This window comes from Lichenostomus cassidix, chromosome 3 (assembly GCF_008360975.1).
Source record: "Lichenostomus cassidix isolate B80296 chromosome 3, HeHo_3.0, whole genome shotgun sequence".
NCBI lineage: Eukaryota > Metazoa > Chordata > Aves > Passeriformes > Meliphagidae > Lichenostomus > Lichenostomus cassidix.
In genome coordinates, this window is record NC_139483.1 from 10,840,996 (window position 1) to 10,862,581 (window position 21,586).

A 21,586-nucleotide genomic window follows, 5' to 3' on the forward strand; every position below is an offset into this window, starting at 1 on the left:
CCAAGCAGATCACACCACACGGACCAAGGTAAATGAACACCTACAAGTAAAAGCCAGAACACCCTTTCTTTGATTCTGAAGAGGTCGAGGAGGGGAGGGGAACAGGACAGCAAGCTTGCAGGCAGTAGTATCACAGGATTGGGTTTAAAGAGACAGCTAAAATAACTGCACTTACTCTTCCACTCAGCAGTACCATCCTGCTGGAGAAGATAAGAGGTGAGAACAACTTTTCCAAGTATGCACAACATAGGGAAAGCAGTCCTAACACGTCAGTACAAGCGGCTGACACACGTTCTCCAACAAGTTTCTGTAATTTTCACTCCAAGTAAAAAAAAGAAGCCCCCTTGTTATCCTGAAACCATTACCCAATACATTGCTCAAAAAGACATTCCAAATATTTTACTGAGACCAATAAGAACTTGTAAATTCAACATGCTTATCTCTGAGGTGATGGTGGGAAAATAAATGCATTATAATTTGACACTAACTACAGACTGGAACCTGATTCTGATGTCACTGGAGCAACAACTGCGTAAGAGCAAATTAAGTTCTACTCTCAAATATCAATTCACTGGAAATTGCCTTCTACATTGCATGTTTATAATCTCAACAACTTCTTATCAGTTCAAGTCTTCAACATTTTGGCTCCTATTCCAGTCCTTAAAGAGAAACCTACCATGACCTGCAGTAGCAAACCCCACCCTGCCAAGCAAAAATCACCAGTACATAGGGCTGAAAATGCAACCATCATTTGCTCGTCATCTGCACTGAAAATAAAGCTCAAAATACATTTGGAACAAGAAAAAAAAAAAAAACAAAACATGAGACATCTCCTCTCCTAGTAAAGCATATCAGAATATTCCTCATATAGGGTACAAATAGAGGCCAAGTAACCAAGTGGTGAACAGAAGTGTCCAAAAGACACTTTATGCAGTCTTAGAGATTTGTCAGTTCTCTTACCTATTCCTCCATGATAGACAAGAGCAAGGCCACTCTTTTAGAAGAAGCTGGTTTTTCATAAATCATTTCTGCAAAGTCCCAAATGGACTTCTCTTTCACCATACACTTGATATCCTATTAGTCCTCCTCATAAGTTCATCAAGTGGGCATCAAACAGGAATTCCAATATCCAGCTTACCTGCATTTAATCAGGTAATTTCTTCTGGACTGCCTTAGATGCTCAGTAATGCCATCTTTCAGGGCAAACATTCTACTTAAAGTTTTTCCAACTTTAAAGAGAAGCCAGCTACTACCCATAATAAAATTAGCATAGCTTTTTTTTTCCTGTTTAGTTAATGGAAGGAGATGCTTATTTAGCTTCAAAGACCCCACTTAGCACAAGGATCTACTATTCTCACACTAAAATGAGACATAAACTGGTCTTGTTACTTCAAGGAGTAATGTCCCCCTTGAGCAGCCAGAATTCTCAGTGACAGATTCCAGACAAACTGAACAGATAACTTTAGGAGGTTGTTCACATGCTTACACAACCTGTGGAGACAATGATGGCTCTAGAACAGGGATGTGGGCTTCCTCCCAAACACAGAGGGAGACAGTAAGCTCCTTGCTTTGCTGCAGAGCAAGAGCTCCAGTTAAACACCAACAGCAATAACTTACACCTAGAACATCTCCCAGTATCTCATTTGTACACCTAGAGAAAACAATGGGTGTCACCTTCAAGTCTTAGGAGATACATTCAGACAAATTAGAACTAGCAGTGTGGAGGGAAAGATAAATACTTAACTACTCAGACTTACTTCCAGGTTTAAGTGGACAGTGGTTCAAATTCTGAGTTTAAATGCCTTCCTCCAACCTGGGGAGTTGAAGGAAGAAACTTCAAAAGTTCTTCCAACTTTTATGTTTAAAGCATTTCAAAAAGCTTGGCAAGCACATCAAATCTTGCTCTTCTGGAAATGAACACTACAGAAAATATATTATTTCAGAAATAAACAGAAGCTAAAGGTCAGGCAAGTTAGTTACCAATGTTCTCAGAACACAAGTGCCTATTATGTATTCATTTGCTCCAAGAAATGCCTTGATTATAATCCTTATCCTAAAAGACATCACTTATTTCTCACAAGTCATTTCTTTGCAGCTAACAGCAGACGCTAATCTGAGCAATGTTTTCACATATCTCTAAAACTTGCTCATTTGCTTGTTCTGGTCTTTCAGACACAAATCCCAGCCCCAAAAATGTATTCATGTAAATCAACTCCCTGCACAGCACCATGACCTTAAAACCAGCTACAGGATGAGAAAATAATTCTTTGTATCAAATCAAGAACAACCTTCCAAAAACAAGGAAAGCTACTTCTGTCTTTCCTCCAGGACATCTCAGGAAGTTTAGGTTGCTGAAAACATTTATAAAATAGAAACTCAGTCATGTTCTGGCAAGGGTAAACTCTAAAGAACCACCATACATAAGTATTTCTGAAATTTTTCAGTTGTTCACCCATGACAAATACAGCATATTTGCCTATGCAAAAACTTAGAAAGTATTTTTTATGCCTTGTTCACCTTAGATAGTTGAGGTTAAAGATAAATACCTACAACCAAGCAAGACAAAACCTACAATACTAACAACTGGTACAGTAAGTTTAAGAAGTAAATGCAGCATTTAGCAAGAAGTTGGAAAAAAGCACTCAAACTGGTAGCTTACAGATCACGCTGTAGGCACGGCATGCAGCAACCACAAAAAAAGAAATTAAATAAATTCAAAAACAAGGCCACAGTTCAGCCTGATTTGAAAGTTTAAAACTTCCCACTCAAAGACTGCCATGAATATCAAAAATCATCCCAGGGATGGGGTCTGTTCATAACTGCAATACAAGAACAAAAGCAACTTCAAACCTAACTTATGTAAGGTGACGTTTGAGTGAAATTTGGCAGTTTTCCTTATGAATGTCCTTGAAACTTCCATGGACTGTGATAAGATGCACAACCATCTACTAAAAACAGGCACAAAGTTAAAACTACTTTTATTATAGTGCTGAAGTGAAGCCTGTGACCCTGCTGGCGCTGGAGACCAGCACCACTGTGATTCACTACCAAACCAACAAGGACATGGAATTTATATCTGCATTTCCACCTGCTTATTACAACTGTTTGGAAGTTGGGTAAACTCAAAGTTGGGGAGCGTGTGACATTGGCACCACGAGATAAGTGCTCTTCTGCTACACTGGAGGAAAATCCCCAGCTCTTCTCCCCTCCAACAGACCTGTTCCTATCCAGACTGGCCAGCATGAGGTGATGTCCCTATTATTATTAGGACAGGAAGAGAAAACAATCCCTCATGTATCACAGCACCTCACTTCAGTCAGTGATACTTTTATTAGTACAGTCAGTAAGCAAATATTAATCACTGATATTTAACCAGTCCACGGGGACTACAGTTGGCACAACACACCTAAGAAGTATCAGGATTCCTGCAAGACATGGCTTAAGCATTCCTGTTCATCCAACACAAACAAGAGCTGCCAGGCCTCCTAAACCAGACTGTCATGTTTAAAACAATGCTTTTACAACAATTCAAGTAAAACTGCTCTGTGCTAGAACTATTTCAGAAATGTTTTTAAGTTGCAGGCAAGTGAATGTGAAACGGAAAGACTACAAACTTCTTCAACTCCACTGCCTGCTTTCAAAATAATTCCAGCTGAAAAAACAAAGAGCTACTGCTATTGTTTGAGGAGGTGCTGTAACACGATTATTGATCTTAGGGTAAGCAAGAACGTAACAGCTGTTAAGCAACACTTAGTAATGGTACAGGAGGAGTTTTAGGCCTCTCCTGTTACACTGCTGCTCTTGTAACTATTCCAGGCTATCACACTGCTTTATTTCACTGTAGAGAAAGCCCTTCTGCAGGCAGGCACAGATCATCCATAGTTGTACATGCAGATCCTATCACATAAGTTGTTCCATGACCAAAGTTCATAAGCAACTAAGAATGACATGTGCATGCTTCCACTGCTAATGATGACACAGCTAATTAAAGGCCATTTATTACAGGTGTGCTGGCACTTTTGTGACCTTGAGAAAACTATGCAACAATCTAATGCTTTGAGATTATTAAATGGCACAGTGGCGAAAACACAGAGAACCATCAAAGAAAACTGAGCAGCGCTGAGAGGGAGAGAAATCAGTATTTGAGCAGTAAAGCAGTATCATATCCTCAATTTCAGTCTCTGAGCTCTTTCAAATTATTCAAATTGCAATGCTGCCAAACACAATCCAACTTTTCCTGATGCTCAGAAGCACTGCCTTTTCCTTCCTGTAAATCAAGCCAGGTGAGTTGTCACTCCGTATCTTCCAGTTTATATAGTGCAGTTAGACTTCCCTATCTCTAGCTGGCTTGCAAATCAAGCAACTGAAACCAATCGTGGCACACGGCATCTTTCAAGTTTTGTTTAATTGCGCCCAGTCCAACCGTTCTGCTTCCAAATTAAGTGACAGTTACACAACAAAGACGTTAAAATAGTTCAGTGTTCCAGTGCAGCGCTAAAAACCTCACATGATCCAACTCAGCGTTCGAGTCGGTGCAACCCTCCCAAGTCCCAGGTGTCCCCTCGCCAAGCGTACGGCACACAGACCGCTACGAGCTTTTCAGCTTTCAACCCTTCTCGAGAAATAACCACACTTTAAGAAGCACACTGCGCAGACTCCAGCACACCCGAGGCTAAACAGCTAGCCAAAGCCATGTCCCATCCCCAGCAGGGGATAGGTTACAGGCAGGAGCAGCGCTGACAGCGGGGCGCACCAGCTCCATGCGGGGGACGGGCCGACACGGATAGTCACCTCCTGCCTGTCCCCGAGCTGCCCGGCGCTGCTCGCTCCGCCAGCGGACGGGGCTCCGGGAAAGTCGGCGCCCTCCGGGCTACCTGGCTCCGGTCCCGGCACTATGCAACGCTAGCGCCCGCGCCCCTGGGCCCCTCCAGGCCGCAGCCCCCGCTCCTCACGAGGCTAAGGAACGCACGGCGAAGCCCGGCCGCACCGCGGCGGGGAATAAGGTCACCGACAGCGGCCCCCGGGCCGCCCCCGCTCCGGCACGGGCCGCCGACCGCAGCGGGGGAGGCCCCGGCCGCAGAGCGGGGAAAGCGGGGTGACCCCGCCGGGGAGCGACCGCGGGCCGGGCGGAGGGGCCGCCGCCGCGGCTTCCCCGCCGCCCCTCGGGGGCGGGCGGCCGCCCACGCCATTTTGAGGAGGGGGGAGACACGGGGGGCCTCTCCCCCGGCGCCGCGCGGCGCCCTCGGGCCGCCCGGCCCCGCGCTTCGGGCGGGCCCCGCGGGCACAGCCCCGCCGCCGCCCCCGGTGCCGCCGCCGCCCGCGGGCCGCGTTACCTGCCGGGGCGGGCCGGTGGCGGGCCGGGCCCGCGCGCCGCGCCGCGTCCCTCGCCGCCATCTTGTCCAGGTTTAAAATTAACTCCCCGTGACGTCAGAACTCCGCCGCGAGACCTTTATCGCCCGCCGGCGGCGCGCGGGGCGGGGCCTCGCGGCCTCGCGCGGGGCGGGGCGGGGCGGGGCGGGGCTGGAGCGCCCTGAGGGCAGCGGCGGGGGGGGAAGCGCTGAGGGGCTGGGCGGCGTGAGGGGAGCGCGGGCTGGGGGACGGACGGACAGACACACAGACAGACAGACAGACACACACACAGACAGACACACACGCGCACACAAGCACACAGGGCCAGCAGCCCGGCCCAGCCCCCAGGCTGCGGTGTGGGGTGGGTGCCTCCCTCACGGCCCCGCACCGCGCGTCGTGCTGCCATGGAGCAGCGGGGTTCCAGCGCAGCGCGGAGAGCAGCGGGATGTGCGGAGCACAGGGTGAGGAGGCCCCCAGGGCACACAGAACACCGCCTCAGGGAGCGCATCCCTCGGGGGTCCCTCACTCCCTCGGCCGCAGCGCAGGCACAGCTCGTTTATGTAAAGCGCACAGCCGGACAGTCACCCGTGTGCTGCTGTCCGCCTCCACCCTCACCCTGCTGGGCCCTCCCTTCCCATTTCCACCTCTGCTGGGCCCTGGGGATAGCCAGGAGAGCGACTGGACCGCTCTGCATTTCCAGCTGTAAGTCCAGCTCCTCATTCCTCACTGCAGCACTGCTGCTGCACTCGGGCTGGAAACTCGCAGGAGGGCAGCTCTCAATCAGAGCGAGCCACACGAGTTCCCAAGGAACCAAACATTCCTGCTGATTCTGGGGTTTGCAAGACTTTTGTTCTTCTTAACCCGGACTGACCTTGCTCCATCCTTTTACAAGGCCATCTATGAAAGCGAGCTGCCCTCACTGCACTGAAGTTTTTAAGTCTGTGAGGCGTCCTGTTGCTAGAAGTTGTGTAAACCTTCACAAGCAAATTAGTCAGTATGACCTTTTCACAAGAACACAATGTCCAATAAATCATTTGAAGTGAGCAACAGGTTTGCAAAACCCCAACCTCACCGGGGCAATGCTCTCTGTAGAAACCATTTTTCTCAGTCTTGACCTGTGCTAACTTACTTGGTCCTGGAGAGGCAGCTTGTTAGTGACAGCGATCTAAAAATCAAACACAGTGTGGTTCTGCCAAAACGGAGGTGAGGGGAAAGCTCAGAAGAGATCTTCAGTGTTAAAACCAACTGACGCTCATAGCACCTGGAAGTGCTTTCCAAACCTTGCTTTCCACCCTTTACTATTAAGGTAGCACATAAGGGGTTTCCTAACATAGGGTTCATGACACCTCCTGCTGTGCTTACACTGGCAGTCCTCGTGTCAGAAAGTTTGACATCTAAAACACATTAAAAAGAAATTAAAACGTCTAAAAGATGCTGTAATCACAGCAAGTGAGAACTGCAGAAGGATACAAATATCAAACTTATCATATATATCATTCTAGCTATGACACTTGGATTAATAAAATATGCAGTTCTGTAAACGAACTTTATTATTCTAGATCTACATCAGCATAAATAGAAGCAGGATTCAATCCCTTTGTACAAAAGCACTGGTATGAATGCTAGGGAAAAAACCAAAAACGTTACCATTGGCCTTCTGCAGTTTAATATCCTCTAGTTATTTGGTGAAAAGGAGGGTGCCATTACTTGTTCTTCTAACCTCATACCAAGTCAAGGAAAACCTTTCTTTCCGTGAGAAAGAAGGCAGAGCACACTCTGCACACAGCGGTATTTCAGAGATATTTCAGACAATTGGGCAAAGGGAAATGCCTTGAAGTAAAACACACTGAAAGCTAGAAACACTGATAGCTGGCAGATTAAAGCTTCAGCAGCTCAATATGAAAACTAAAATGACTGGGGGGAAAAAACCACAATACTAAAGAAGTTTGCCAGTTCTGCTGTTAGTAAACAGCTTTGTTCCTGGCCAAGTCTGGAACAGTTTATGCAGAGAAGAGTTTGATACAGTGCGTGTCCAGACAGATAGGTTTCTGCTTCATGCAACAGGATTTGCTGCTGCTGTAACATGAGAGCAGAAGTCAAGAACTTGGAGGTCAGAAAACTCAGCCTTAATTCTGTCCCCTTGTGTTTGCAGGAAGCAAGTAGACATTTTCTGTGCTGAGGATTTTGCTATCAACATCTCCTGGTTGCAAAGGTCCCCATCTCCACCATACTCCCAGCTACATGACACTTTCCTCTGAGCCAGGCTGTGCAAGGAGCTAGGACTGAAACTGCTTAAGGTGGGTGTGGATTTGGCCTGGAAGGAGCTTGGGAACAACTGTGTAAACCACAGGCAGGCTGTGGTGGGAAGGGATTACTGGAGTAGGAGGACATGTGTGACCCACAAGTGCAGGCTGGACCAGCAGTCTGCTCAGCCAACAAAGTCACAGTTTTGTACTACAGACAGCATCCTTTCCTGGATTTGGCCATGCTGTTCTAAAAACTCTGCTGTCCCAAGCTTGCCCCAGACCCACTTGGGCCAGTCAACACTACCAGCATCACCCATGCAATGAGCCAAAGGCTGCTCAGCCACTCTGCTTGAAGAGCTGTTCCCTCCTACTGCTAGAAGGGAAATGGAGCCACCACAATGTCTCCTGGCCTTCAGGCATCACAGCATGGCAGGGGACTGGCCAGTTCCTGACCCATGCAGGCAAAGGCACCCACTGGACAGTAGGAAAAGCCAGATCAGACTCTGATTCCTTATGCCTTTTTCTATCCCTGTCAGCTAACCTGTGCAATGCAGTAGGATTTATTTAAGACCCATATGATGACAAATCCTTAAGCCAAACACCTACCTGAAGCATGCTGAGCACCATTCCTGGGCTGGGGAACAGAGCCATGTCCCACTCTGGAGGGCTGAGGGTCCTGGGATGAGCTGGAGACCTCTCCATTGGTGCTTCTGCGCTTACCAACCTGTTTCCTCATCTGCTTCAGGCTGTAGAGTCCAAACTAGTGACCAGGTGATTCCCACTCTTCCTTCCAGACTGTGCAGTGCTGCAGGCAGTTAGGAGCTGAGGACAGACAGCTGTGAGACAAAGGTGCCTCTTCTGGCAGCCCCCACTGTCTACAGCAATAAAGCACCTCCAACCCTTTGGCTGCAGTCACTAGGACCACCCAGGGCTTCCCAAGGAGTAGGATTGGGGAGGAAAGGAGAGGTCAGCTCTGCAGTGGTGAGCCAGCACTAGCACTGGGAACAGCTAGAGCAGGCAGTGGTCAGCTGTCCTCCCACCAGACGCCACCAAGGGAGCTGTGTCACTAAGTCTGAGATGTCCTAACAGACTCCTACTAGGAAGTCCGTCTGGATTCCGGGCATGCTCCCAGGGGCAAACACGTGCCCTCCCAGACTTTGGAAAAGCCCTGCAAGGCACCTCGTCTTGCTTTTCTCTGAACACCCAGGCTGCAGCACCACAGCCCTACTACTCGTGCACTTCATCTACTCACAGCTTCTCACCTCTTCCAGCTGGAGCGCTCCTCCCTCTGCTCAGTGCCAGCGGGCGCTGGAGGATGTGCTGCTCCCCAAGCCCCTGCCCACTCTGCAGCTGGATCCTCCCGTTGGCTCTCTCGTCCCATCACCCATTCCTGTGCCCTGCCCACATGCAGGAACACGCTGCCTGGTCCTGCCCAGGCTGGTTGATGTTTGCCACACCATCTCGGCAAAGAGCCCCGTAAACAGGCAGTCTTGGTTTCCTATGGTTTTTTGGTTTGTTTTTTTTTTTCCTGGTGCTCGCCATTCCCCAAGGGCATTGCTCTCAGATTCAGGGCTGCCTTCATTTGTCACATAGGTGATCAAAAAGTTGCTGTGCGTCATTAGAGAGTGCTCAGCACAGCCCCGAGCTTGTAGCTACCTGTGTGTGTTTGCATAACCTGGGGCTCACCCAAGCAAAGCCAAGGAGAGACACAGCATGAATCCAAGCCTGGTTCTTCTGTGGAGAACTCCAAGAAAGCAGAGGCATTTGGGAGCAGAAAACAAGTTGGGAAGGAGGGGAGAAAAAAACAATTTACCAAATCTCCTGAACCTGAAGCTGTCTTACATGCTGGGAGGAGATGCCCTTTTAGCTGGCAGCAGAACACGTGCTCGAGAGAGAGAAAGCAGCCCCTCCCATACCACTAATTTATAGCAAGCTGAGTGAGAAACTTCTCATTCTTCCCTGGTGTTGACCCAGGAGCTGCACCTCTGGGGATGAAGGCTGAAATAACATGGAATTTTAGCTGTGAGAGCAGCTCAGAGCAAGTTGCTAGGCACCAGCTGCGAGAATTGCTTGCAGGTGCTCTTGCAGGAGAGGTTGGGCCGGTTGATTGGGCTCTCCCGGTGCGGCCAGAGTGCCAAATACCTTTGAAACGGGCATAATCCGTTCTCAGCCCGAAGGAGCTATTGCACAATCTTCCCAGGATTAAGGGTTTAAATCGAGGGACTATGTCACAGCCGGGGAAAGGGCAGTGGGCAGGCTCAGGAGCCATGCTGGCCTGTGTGGTACATGTTACAGGGGCTCTCTGGGGTGGTGGGACACAGCCTGCCCGGGGAGGTGACAGTCTTGCAGGGGCACGTGGAAGCCATCTCCCTTGTCCTGCCCTGTCTACATCTTATCAAGATGATTGAAGTCTTCAAAGGATTAAATGGCTAAGTGGTTTTCTGCTTCTGGAAGCAAAGCTCCATAGCCAGCTGAAGCTTTCATTGCAAGCATTTGCTCAGGCAGAGTCCTGTCATTTCAGTCTGTATAAACACAGTGAGATTTCCATCTCACTCTTATGCAAGAGCACAAGACAAGGCTGCTTTTAATGCTCAGGTTAGATACTGACTCCTGTGAAGGGTCCACTGCTTCTTAGAGTGCCAGAATGCCTGCAGATCCTAGGGCTGCCCCACTGCAGAGATGGCCCTGTCTACAGCCTCAGCTGGAGGCCAGCTCTGCTTACCCACCTACTGCCTGCTCTGCATCTCTAAAAATGAGAAAGAAGCACCTCTTGGGTTCAGCTCCCCTTGGTGGCATTTCCCAAAGACCCTTTAGGCCTTCAAGTCCACCACAGAGAAAGAGCTTTCCTGCACCTCTGGACTATATCTTCCAAACCTCTCATCCTAGGAAAAGAATTGCTCCAACTGTCACTGACACCCATCAAATGTCTTGCAGAGACAATCACACCAGCCCCTGAAGTGACACAGCCTTCCTCCAAGAGCTGTGTCTGTTTGTCTGGTACAAACAGCAAGGCTCAAGGCAGAAAGAGTCCCCATATGATCAGTGACTGTGCTCCAGCCTGCACTACTAGTGTTTTGTCTGCATGGTGCAGCATGCAAAAATCAGGCTACCAGAGACAATTTGGGATAGAAAGTACTCCACCATCACAGAGGCCTCAGTGACAATTCAGAGTCTCACCAGGAAAAATGCTGCGTAGACATCTCATTCTTTAATGTAATAAAGTCAGACTGATTTAGCTTAGTGTGCCGCAGGTATTTACTATCAGATGTTCCTATCAGCACCTGGCTGTGGGTTTTAGAAGAGAACATTTGTCCTTGCAGCATAACTGATCTCTCATATCACAAGCCAGCTCCTCCCATAGGGAGCAAAACATCACCATGTGATCCTGATTTGAGGGAAGCGACACAGCTTTACACTTGGGGAGAGTGTTTGGAATTGAGTCCTGTGCAGGCAGACTTGGCTCCTGGTTGCATGTGGGGTTGAGTGTGATTGCCCTGGCATACAAAGGGTGCTAATTACACAGCAGAGTTTATTTGCATCCTTTGCAGCTACAAGACTGGCTTGCTGGGTGAGACTTACAGGTCTTCGCCAGGAAGTAGGTGGTTTATTCCCAGGGTTTCACATGCTTGTTTTCTGTGCAAGTCCAGACTAGCTGCATAGAGATGAGTTGTGCTTAAGAGAATTCTGTTGAATTCCCACAGCAGAATCTGACTTACAGCTCTCACTGCCCTTTTCTGGAAGGCAAATTCCTCCAGCACAGGGTCACACACACACCCTTGGATGGGGCTGCATCAGCCCATAACTCCAATAGAGTAGGATGGGCTTGGATGTCATTAAGCCACATGATCACAACTCACTGTTTCCAACTCAGAAGTTTTGGACTAGCACAGGCTGCCTGGCCAAGGACGCAGGTGCCTCAAAGACAGGGTAGGTTCCAGCAGGATCTGGCATGAGACCCAGTGATGGCAGCACCCAGGAAACCCAGGTGAAGTGAGGACCTGAGCTTCTCCCACCAGCACCATGGGCTTACCTGGGGCAGCGGCACCCTTCAGGGATGGGATTGCTCCTGTGCTCCCAGTCAGGCCTGGATCTGGGCTGTGATCCTTAACACACAGATTAAACTGTCTGGATCCAGTCTCAGGTACTGGAGCAAAGGCTGCGTCTGAGTCTAGACATGAAGGGCAAGACTAGTTCTGTGGTCTCTGTTTGTAGGTTCAGTCTGGCCCCTGGGCCAAGCTAAGGACACAAGCTAGAATGTGCCATTTAATCTGGCTGGATTTATGTGTGAATTTAATTAGATTTCATCTCTTCTCAATAAAATCTAGAACATGCTGTTGAAAAATTGCATTTAATCTTCCTCCAAGACTTTGCATGCATTTGAGCAGGGAACTTGCTGCACAGGGCAATTGCAATGAAATGAGAAACAAAGTTTTAGCAAAACCCACAGGGTGGGGCTGAGATCAGCATCCTGTCATTTTTGGATTTCTGTCAATCTGATTCAGAGGCTCTCCTGCCCCCTCTCCTCCAGGAAGATTGTACAGTGGAATTAGGTGGTGTCATGTATATTCACTCCATGGCAGCTGTTTCTGTGCACCCAGTCAGCCACAAAAAGCACAGTGTTGCATTGGCTACAATCACATTTAGGTAGCTGGACAAAAAAGGCTCCAGGGACTCATCACAAGGAAAAACATAAAATTGTTTCGGACTATTAATCAGGGGAATATCACCTGTTTTGTTCTTCTCAAGTAATGTTAACTTGCAAGAAACAGCGAAATAATGAGAGAAGGAGAGGAAGACAGCAAGCCTGGCTACATGTAGCAGAGGGCTGGAAACCAAAAGGCAAATTCGTTTGAGATCCAGGGATTAAGATCCATTCATTTGACCTCAGATTAAAAAGTGGATGAGCACAACAAAGAATAGCTTAAAACATTTGGGAAAGTGTAAAGGAAAATCAAGTGGGATTAAATAACAAAACAGCTGCATTAAGCCAGAATGCCTCCCTGATCACAGGCGGCAAATACAAGTAAGGGATACCTCAAGCTTCCTCGGTGCCGTCCAGTCATCCCCCAGCATTTCTATTTCACACCCACCTTCTGAGTTAAATCAAAAGGAACTTGCCCTACCCCACACCAATTTGTTGCTCCTATTGAGCTGCTCTCCCTCACCCTCAAGGGAGGACAGCCACCCGCCAAAATCCCTTCCTTATTAGGAAGAAATTATCCAGCAGAAGTAGGCTAGCAAGCAGTAAATGCGTGCTTGAGGACAGGAATCCCAGGGCAGTGATGCTCAAGCTCTGAGTGCAGTGTGGCAGCTTCCCAGCTTTGCTTTGTGAGCCTTCCCTGCCAGCATGGTTTCTTTTCCTGGACTTGGCCTGTACCTCCTAGGGAAAATCATCCAGCTCCCTCGAGTGACTGCTTACTTGCAGCCAACACAGGCCATCAGTAGCCATTTCCACAGATTCCTCCAAGTGCCCATTTCAGCTACTTTCTTCTTTGAAATCATTAACACAGTGCTGTTAATTGAGTGTCAGTCCACAGTGGGCAGCACAACCCGGCTGCAACACTGGCCCAACCCCTATGTGCTGCTCAGCTCTGCCCCAGCCTTGGCTCCACTGCAGGTTTAGGAAATGAAGAGAGCAGTCATGGGCTGGGGGACACACCGAGCTGTGCTGGATGGATGCTGGGTCTCCACCTTGCCCAGATCCAGTGGAGACCCAGTGTCCCCATGACAGGCACAATTCCCTGCTCACACACTTCATCCACAGCATCCCACAGACAAACACCAGCCTTTCCTCACTGTGGCCAAAGTCACCTCCCCACTGCGACCAACCTACAAACGGGTGGTGCCCTTGCAAGTGCCTCGGTCACTGAAAAGCACCTTGCAGTGAGGAACCCCAAGGCTGGGAAGGGTCTGAGCATGGGACTGCCCAGAAATGTGTTGCTGCTTTTCTTTCTTCTCCTTCTTGTCCAGTGGACAGAGATCCTGTTTTTCCAGCAGCCCCACTGCCAGCTGCAGTGGCCTGGCAGGCGCAGTGACCCCAAGTGATTATTTAACAGCAGATTGTATAACAGAGCTGGATAGACATTACATTTCTGTCTCTGACCTCAGCCCTGGGACATCTCCCACCCATAAAACTTCCAGTCTAATCTTTCAGAACTCAGAGGAGCAGCCTTAGGCATCTGCCACCATCCTTCAGAGAGGAGTGACCAGTGGGGACCAGGTAGCTCTAGGCAGGAATGGACTGCCCAGCCCATCTCAGTCCCACAGAAGGGAAAAGAGGAGAGAACTTAATGCTCCACAAAGGCTTAGGTTTGGAGCCCAGATCCTGCTGAAGTGCCCAAGATGACCCTGCAAAATCCCTCTGCTCCCTGCTGTCCATCTAAATGAAGAACTACACTTGCCTTTCCATTCAGAGTGAGCTGTGCCAGCAAGGTGAAGATGGATGAGCTGGCCTTGAGCAGGGGAAGACAGCTCCAACAGCTCCCCTGGGTTCCAGCCACACTGCCTCTGGAATCTGGGAGCAGCTGAACCCCTTGGAGCTACTCCAGAAGGGGTGGACTGTGCCCAGGAGGCAGTGGAGAGGGTGCCTGCTGCTCTGAATAGTGCAGAACTCAGGACACCAGCCTTGTGCTGGTGATGTCCTCAAACTGTGTTGCTCTTCCAGGGAGCTGAGCAGACAGTCCAAGACAGTGGCCTGTAGCCTGCAGTGGCCTGTAGCCCTCAGTGGTCAGGGGGATGCTGCAGTGTTGCAAGGAGATGGGCATGGGAAGGCCTTGCTTATCAGTGCTGGGCACTTTCCATCTGGCTCAGACTCATCTCATTCAGAAATCCATCAAAACCAGCTTGTCCTGAAGCCTTATTGGAGCAGACACAAGGAGTTTGTTTCTGAGCTTGACTTCAGCATGTCCTGGCTCTAAGCATTCCCTTTCAGCAGGACTTGGTGGGCATGAACAGCCCCTCCAGGAGAAGCATGGATCTGCTGGAAGCTGGAGAGGACCAGCAGAGCCACCAGGCTGGTTGAGGTCAGGGAACATTGCCTACAGGGAGAGGTGGAGATGGCTGGCTTGGTTAGTTGGGAAGTAAAGAAGGCTGGAGTGATTTAGCAGAAGTCTACAGTGACTTGGAGGGCACCTAGAGGGAGAACGAAGCTGAAGTCTTTCCAGTAGGTAAGTCAGCCTGGCTGGTTCAGGGTGTCAGGAAAAGCTCCTTCCCTGGAAGGGTGGTGCAGCCCTAGGACATGGACCCAGAGTGGAGAGGTTTCCATCCTTTCAAGTTTTTCAGCCTTAGCTGCTCCAACCTAGCTTTGGCAACAACCCTGTTCCAAAGGTTGGCTGAATCTGAGACCTCCAAAGCCCCCTTCTCACCAGCACTTTCTTTAAGAAGCAATTCTACACTAAGCTGAGCTGAAATCAGGCTCCTGCCTTGCTCTATATAAACCAACTTATATCAGACACTGCTCACAACTTACCAAGATATACCTGCTCAGGGGTGCAGCAGTCCAGAGAGAATTTCATAGTAGCCTGAGCTTAGGAGTGCAGAGTTTACCAACAGCCACAGCAAAAATAAGTCCAAAGGGCAAGATCAGAAAATCCAATATTTAAAATCTGTGACTCTTTCCACAGCTGGGCCGGGGAGGCAGCTGCTGCAATGTGGGTCTAACCATTAACCAGGGGGGTGGAGATGTGTGATGCTCTCTGAAGAACTGGGCACTGTGTTATTGAGCCTGTGGTTTGTGTATGCCAACACTGGGAGAGGATGTGCAGCAAGACACAGGGTTGCTCCTGCAGTGCCCATGCTGAGTCTGGAAACTGCTACCATGTCTGACCCCTCTGCACCCTCCAGCAGCAACCAACTCTCAGAGCTCACCTGAAATCATGTCTGACCAACCCCTTGGCAGGGAAGAAAAGGATAAGAAGACATATGAATATATTTTTAATAGGTTACATAAATAGTAAACTTCAAAGCTGCCTTACAAACAAGATGCCAGTGCTTCCACTGAGAGGTGAGCCAGGCCTTTAATACAGAAAATATTTTGGCTGTCTCAAAGTCAAACTGTCCTCCCCTTGGAGGAGACAAAGCTCAGCTGGAAGCAGCAGCTTCCATTTGCTAGGAGTGTTTTGATTTTTCAAAGCCAGTCTATTTCATTTACAGTCAATGGGGAACTAGATGGGAGCAGATCCTTGGATCTTTAAAGCCTCCTGTGCATGCCTGGAGCCTGCAGTGCTGCCGCTGGCAGGGACAGCCCTGCCTGGCCCTCACCCCCTGGAGTGATGCAAGAGGTGCCTTTGCACTTTGCCTCAGTAGGAAAGCAGAGCTGGCAGCAAAGCTGCCCAGGAGGCAGCACAGGAGGCCGGAGGTGAAGGACCACAGCACACTCACCATAAGGCAGGGTGGCTAACAGCTCTGGGCAAAGGGTTTGCCCAAGGAGTGTGTCCGGGGGCAAGTGCTCCCTTATCACACTCTCACATGGCTGTGTTTACCAGGCTGCTCCTCCAGCTGTCTGTGAGCTGGAGTTTCTACCCTGCTCAAAGGGCAGGGGCTCATAGTTGCTTTTGCCATCTGATCACACAGATCCAGCAGTGCTTTCACGCCCAAGGACAGCCGGCTATGCTGCAGGACAGGGGTGTTCCCCATGTCTCAAGGATTAGGGGTGTCCTGGTGTAGAAGAGGCTGAGATCCTAGGCCCCAGATCTCCCCCAGGCCAGCAGGACAAGTCCATGGTGTTTGCTGCCTGATACAGCTGTGGGAGTGGGAATGCCAGCAGCTGCCCTGCATTTTCAGTCTACTCCTGTCCCCCGCAAGGCAGCAGGGATGACACAGAGAGCAGCCCAAAATCCGGAGACAGAGGGCTGCCAGAAATGCCAAACCAAGGTTGGTTCTTCATCTCCCCACATGTATTACAAAATCCATGGCTAAGTTTAAACACCAAAGACACTGTGACCTCTGTCTCTAGGCTGACCCTTGGAAAACACGTGCCTCAGCCTGAAAGAAGGGAGCATAAACAAAAGGAAAACCCAAAAGGAGCAAATCCAGAAGGAAAGCACAGCAGGAACAAGCCCAGCTGAAGCCAAGAAGGGAGGGCAAAGGAACAGCTTTCCAACAGGCACTACTATGCAGCTGCTGTATGACTGTTGCAACACTCCTGTTCTGAAATCCCATTTAAAGCCAATTTATCTTATATGTAATGAGGACAGAAAACAAAAAGAAGGTGGAAAATTCCCAAAATAAACAGCATGGTTAATGCAGTATCAAAACAACTGGGTTTTTTTGGGTATAAGTGGTCCATCTCCAAGTTTGAAGCTGACCACATCCTCTCCCAGGAGTGAAGATAACACCAGAGTCCAGAGAACAGCCAGAGCTTGACAGCACATGCCTGGCAGGATCAAGACTTTGCCCAGCTCCTGCTTTAGCCCAAGGCAGCCTCTGCCAAGTGTTAGTGCTCCTCCTTCACCTATGTCTTCCTTCTACAGCCCATCATTATGGGAAAATGTGCCCACATTTTCCCTCTCCCACCCATCCCAGTCTCTCTTTTGAATCTCCCAATGTGTCAGTAAAGTCCCTGAAGACACTCCCCCCACACACACTATGGTCTCAGCATCCTTCCAACCCAGCTCTCATCTCCTGCTTTGTGCGTGGTGAGAGGGGGTGTCTGTACCTTGTGACCATCTGAAAACAGGCTCCTCCTTGAAAAAAAGCCACCAGGGAGCTCATCAGGCAGGCAGGGCTTGCTGTTCCCTGCGTGGGGATGAGCTCCAGACAGCCCACAGGGCATGGCTCAGGGGTGGCACCATCCAGCAGCCAGGCAGGAGCCAGGGAGACAGACACAGCCCCACCTCTGCCATTATTTCCCTGGTGCCCCCACCATGAGAAGTGAGACAAGCAAAGCCTGGAGGAAAATCAGGAGGAAAGGGAATGGGATGCAGTCCCACTCTCTCCAGGTAAACGTGCAGGATCCCTGCATCATTTTTGTGAGCCCTTTGAGGCAGATGTCTCACCCCATGGGGGACCCTCATCTCTCTGAGCTCCACCTATGCTGCTGTGGCAGTCACTTTTTCATGCCTTTCACTGCCGCATTGCATTGATTTAATTACCTCTCCTCAGGAGCAGCACTGCCCACATCTTTGGCTGTTGGATCCTTTTCCATTCTGTCCCCAGTGAAAGCAATCACACTTGTCTTGCAAGATCTGTTCTTCCTAAACCAGGCTGCCATTCATCCATTATTATTGAAGTATCAAAGGCATTTGCACATGTTCAGAAGAACATTAGCTCCCTCAAGGAGGAGGGATGAAATATCACCTCTTGCCTGATAAATTGCTTACACAAGTGGAAACAAACCCAGGTTTCTGGATTATCCAGTGGGGCTCTTTTGCAACGTTGCTCTTAGGAAAAGGGTTGCAGAGACGTCTTAGCTCACACCCCAGAGCTGGCAAGACTGCAGGAGAGATTCAGACATTTTGAGTTTTCCAACTTGAATGGCTCTTGGTAACCCAGAGGAGATTCCAAAGTCAAGGATGGGTTTCTGCAGAAGCAACCTTACACACTGCCATCTCCAAAGCACAGCTGTGCTGCCCTTGACTGTACTCTACACTGTCTCTCTCCTCACTCACTGATGGCTCAGCAAATTCTGGAGTGGCCATTCTGGTGAATGAGAGTCCAAACTCCAGCACCTGGGAGTCCTTCTGCACGTCTTGGCAGGTCCTTGAGGGTGATCCAGTGCAGGACAGCATCCTATGACCTCAAACAGCCCTCAAGCACGAACCACAAGCACTGTCATATCTACTTCACAGAGCTCGTGTAAGATTTCACTGTCCCCAGTTCAGCAGAAGCCAACACACGCAGTCCCCGGCGCTGAACTCAGAGCCAAGGGACCTGGATTTCTTGCTGCCACCTGCTGTCCCCTGCCAGCAGGGCAGGCCCTGCCCTGCTCCCTGCCAGCTCTGCCCCAGAGCCCGCAGCCTGGATCCAGGGGAGGAAACAGCAGGACCCACTGTCCCTGTTCCGCAGCCCCTGTTCCCTGTGAAGCACCAGACAGACCCAAAGCCTGCATATGACCAGAAATACAGAAGTATTTTGTATTTTGTACAGGCCTCTGTGTCCTGATTCTCCTGGTCACAGGCTCCAAAAGTACAGTTGTGCCTGATTTTCTCTCTGGAACACACAGCCCTGGGGAATCATGGCCCACCTTTGCTGTTAGCCAGGACAGACCCACAGGGGAGCTTCCTCCCTGCTAACCCAGCCCATCACAGGGAGGGAGGGAAGGGGACAGCTGCAGACATAGAAATAATACTAATACTAATATTAATACTGCCATCTATGCTTGCTACTTTGAGATAGTAAGTTTCCTACTTCAATTGACAGAAAAGTAAGCTGAGTGAGTGGATGCCAGGAAGCATTTCAGATGATCAGGTGTCTGGTCCAGAGATGCAGATCAGGTAAAATGCTGCAGAAGCCTGCCAACAGCAGAGCTGCAGGTGCTTGGTCCTGAAGAGAATCCACTCAGGACCATGCCCTTTCCTCCACGACAGCCTTCTCTATTTCAGATAAACAGGGCAACCCGGGATTTTATCACCTGGGCTGTGGCTGGCATAAAGCAGATTTGGGACCACACATTATCTAAGGCAGTTTTTTTCACCCTTTTAAAAAAATATTGTATCATTTCTTTATAGGCAGAAGTATAGGCTCTGAAAGGAACCAGGAGAGGGAGGAGAGGCAGAAGTCTGTTGTGAAAGATCTGCAGAGAAGAAATTAATAAATGTCTTTGTGGCAATAGCTGCATTATACTTCCTTGTGCTCATCTCCTCACTCTCACCAGATTCCTGGCAGAAACTGGTACCCCCTGGCCCACAAAGGCCAGCAAGCAAAACCCAGGCATGGGCTTATTCAGAGTCACCTCCACACAATGCAACAACCAGTCCAGTGACATTCCCCAGCAAAGTCTGGACTTGTGGGAGGACAAGGACAGGGACTTGGCTGTGTACCTGTGAGGACAATGCAATCCCCAAGGTCAAGCAAGCTGCATGGGCACGCTGCAGGGGCAAGCTGCTCCATTTCATTAGGAAACCAGGAGGAATTGGCAAGAAAACAGGGAAATCAAAGATCCTGGGCCTCATGCACTCATCATGTGCGAGCCAGGTGCACAGAGCCACCTTGTACCAAGCCCAAAGCTATCTAAACAGCATAAATAAAATCCATTTTCCGACAATCTACCAGACACCGGTGTGTAAACTCAACCAGCCTGGCTCTGAAAGCTTCTCTGCTTTACAGGCCAGCAGCACAGACATTGGTGCCTGTTCTGTGCCACTGCCACAACCAAGAGCCAAAGGTGTGCTCATGTTTCCCCTGCTCCTTTGGTCAGCTCCAGGTCGACAGAGCAGATAAGAACAGTTATCTCACAAGTGAACACAGCGTCAGCCTCTCCACCCACCCTTTCCTCAGATCTCAGCAGGGGAACTTGGTCTGTGCTTGGAAAGGACACAAAGCAAAATGCAGTTGTTATCAGCACAGCCCCAGGTACAAGGCTGATTCAGGGTTATTGGCAGGGTGTTTTGCTACTGGTAAACAGACTCCTTAGCAAGCTGCAGGACAAGTGTGGACAAGTGTCTTGAGTTCCCAGTGAAACCTGGACCACTGGACAAGTTGTTTTTAGGCCTCTTTTGTCTCAGGGCAGACTCTCCCTTGGCTCAGGAGCTGACCTCACAGCCAGCAGGCCCAAGCTCAAACCACACACATACAGCTTAAAGCAGGCACTCCAGTGAGCAACATTTGGGAATACTGATCTACAGAGTCTTTAATAGGAACCAGGCTAATGCAAGATACAGGCAGTCACAGAGTGACTGGGGAAATGGGGAATATCAGCACCTCAAGAGGACTAAAAGATAGAAGCAGCTTAAGTGCTTGCAAAATGGCTTAAGAGCAGCTTCACATGGAAAGTGACTGCTGCTTAAGCAGTTTAAAGACGAGCCCCTCTCAAACATTGGTCAGCTATGAGCAGCTTAGTGCAGGAAGGTCTTCTGCCAAGGCTGTTGGGATGGCAGCATGCCATGGGAGAGAAACAAGTGTCCCCTTGGAGCACGGAGCTTCACCCCACACACATTCCGCAGAGGAACGTGTGCCATCCCAGCTTCTGAACCACTCTGTGCTCCCCATGAAAGGAGGCTTATCCTTGGCCGGATGTTCTCTGGAAAGGTCTACAAAGCAGAGTTCCTGGAAAGCTGTGTCTGCTTTCAGCAATAAAATAAAATGGGGGGCGTGCTGACAGTCTCAGGCCAGGAGCTATGGTTCTTTTCGTCCTGCCAGTTTTAAAGAGGAAGGTTAGCTTCTGTTGTCCTTGCATCCTTAAATATCCCTGCCCTATTTCTTGGCAATTTTCAAAATGTGCAGAAGACGGAAGAACAAGCTTCGTTAGGAAGCTTGGGGAGATACAAAGGAAAAGCTCCTTTTTTTCTTTTTTTTCCTTTTTTTTTGCAATGGCAGGGTCATCAAAGATGGAAGCACTGGAGGCAGGGTTGCACTCAGCTGTGAACTTGGGGTCCATATGCTTAAAGACCTGGTGAAGTGTTATCACCTTATTTCTCTTCATGAGAGAAACCTGTCCTTCAGACTACTTCAGGTAGGGTTGGTTTTTTTATTATTATTATTATTATTAGATAAAAGCTTTGGCTGAAAAAAGCAAGACTAGAGAACATGTTACTCTGAAAAGCTTTGAAATAAGTCAATTGCTCAGTGCTAATCTGGAATCCTCTGGTTAGCTCTTATTGCTTCATGTTCAAAGGATGCAAAAAGGAAGAGTTAGGGGCATATAAAGGATCTTTAAAAAGGCACAGACAAGTCTTTGCCCATATAACAATAAAAAGACAGGAAAACGCCACAGAGTCTTGGGCAAGGCAATCACATTTAAGTGTAACTAAAATATTCCAGTTTGAGCTCCATCCTCAGAATTCAGGAGTTTGTTTTGGATTCAAAGTGCACCCCAAGAAGATGAAAGAATTAAA

The 21,586-nt window shown here is 49.2% G+C and overlaps 1 protein-coding gene and 1 long non-coding RNA gene across 8 annotated transcripts in view; one reads left to right on the plus strand and one right to left on the minus strand.

Annotated features, from left to right (window-relative positions):
* Positions 1 to 8,988, minus strand: part of ATL2 (atlastin GTPase 2) — a 41,368-nt gene extending 32,380 nt beyond the window's left edge. For 4 of the 6 annotated variants that reach the window (XM_085054445.1, XM_085054444.1, XM_085054442.1 and 1 more), the window contains exons 1-2: positions 8,858 to 8,988; positions 8,202 to 8,417 (exon numbers count right to left, since the gene is read on the minus strand). In XM_085054445.1, coding sequence (XP_084910571.1) covers positions 8,202 to 8,331 — 130 coding nt within the window. In that variant the 5' untranslated portion in view covers positions 8,332 to 8,417; positions 8,858 to 8,988. Of the gene's footprint in view, positions 1 to 5,333; positions 5,469 to 8,201; positions 8,418 to 8,857 lie in introns of those variants that run through there. The other 2 variants (XM_085054443.1, XM_085054446.1) reach the window with 2 other exon arrangements.
* LOC146439040 (uncharacterized) lies at positions 5,627 to 21,204 on the plus strand. Of its 2 annotated transcripts, none has more exons than XR_014850653.1 (3): positions 5,627 to 5,810; positions 7,502 to 7,646; positions 21,069 to 21,204. It is a non-coding gene; the product is annotated as an uncharacterized LOC146439040 (long non-coding RNA). The 2 variants fall into 2 exon arrangements; XR_014850652.1 differs by lacking the exon at positions 21,069 to 21,204 and adding an exon at positions 8,390 to 8,498.
* Positions 21,205 to 21,586: the final 382 nt, after the last annotated feature.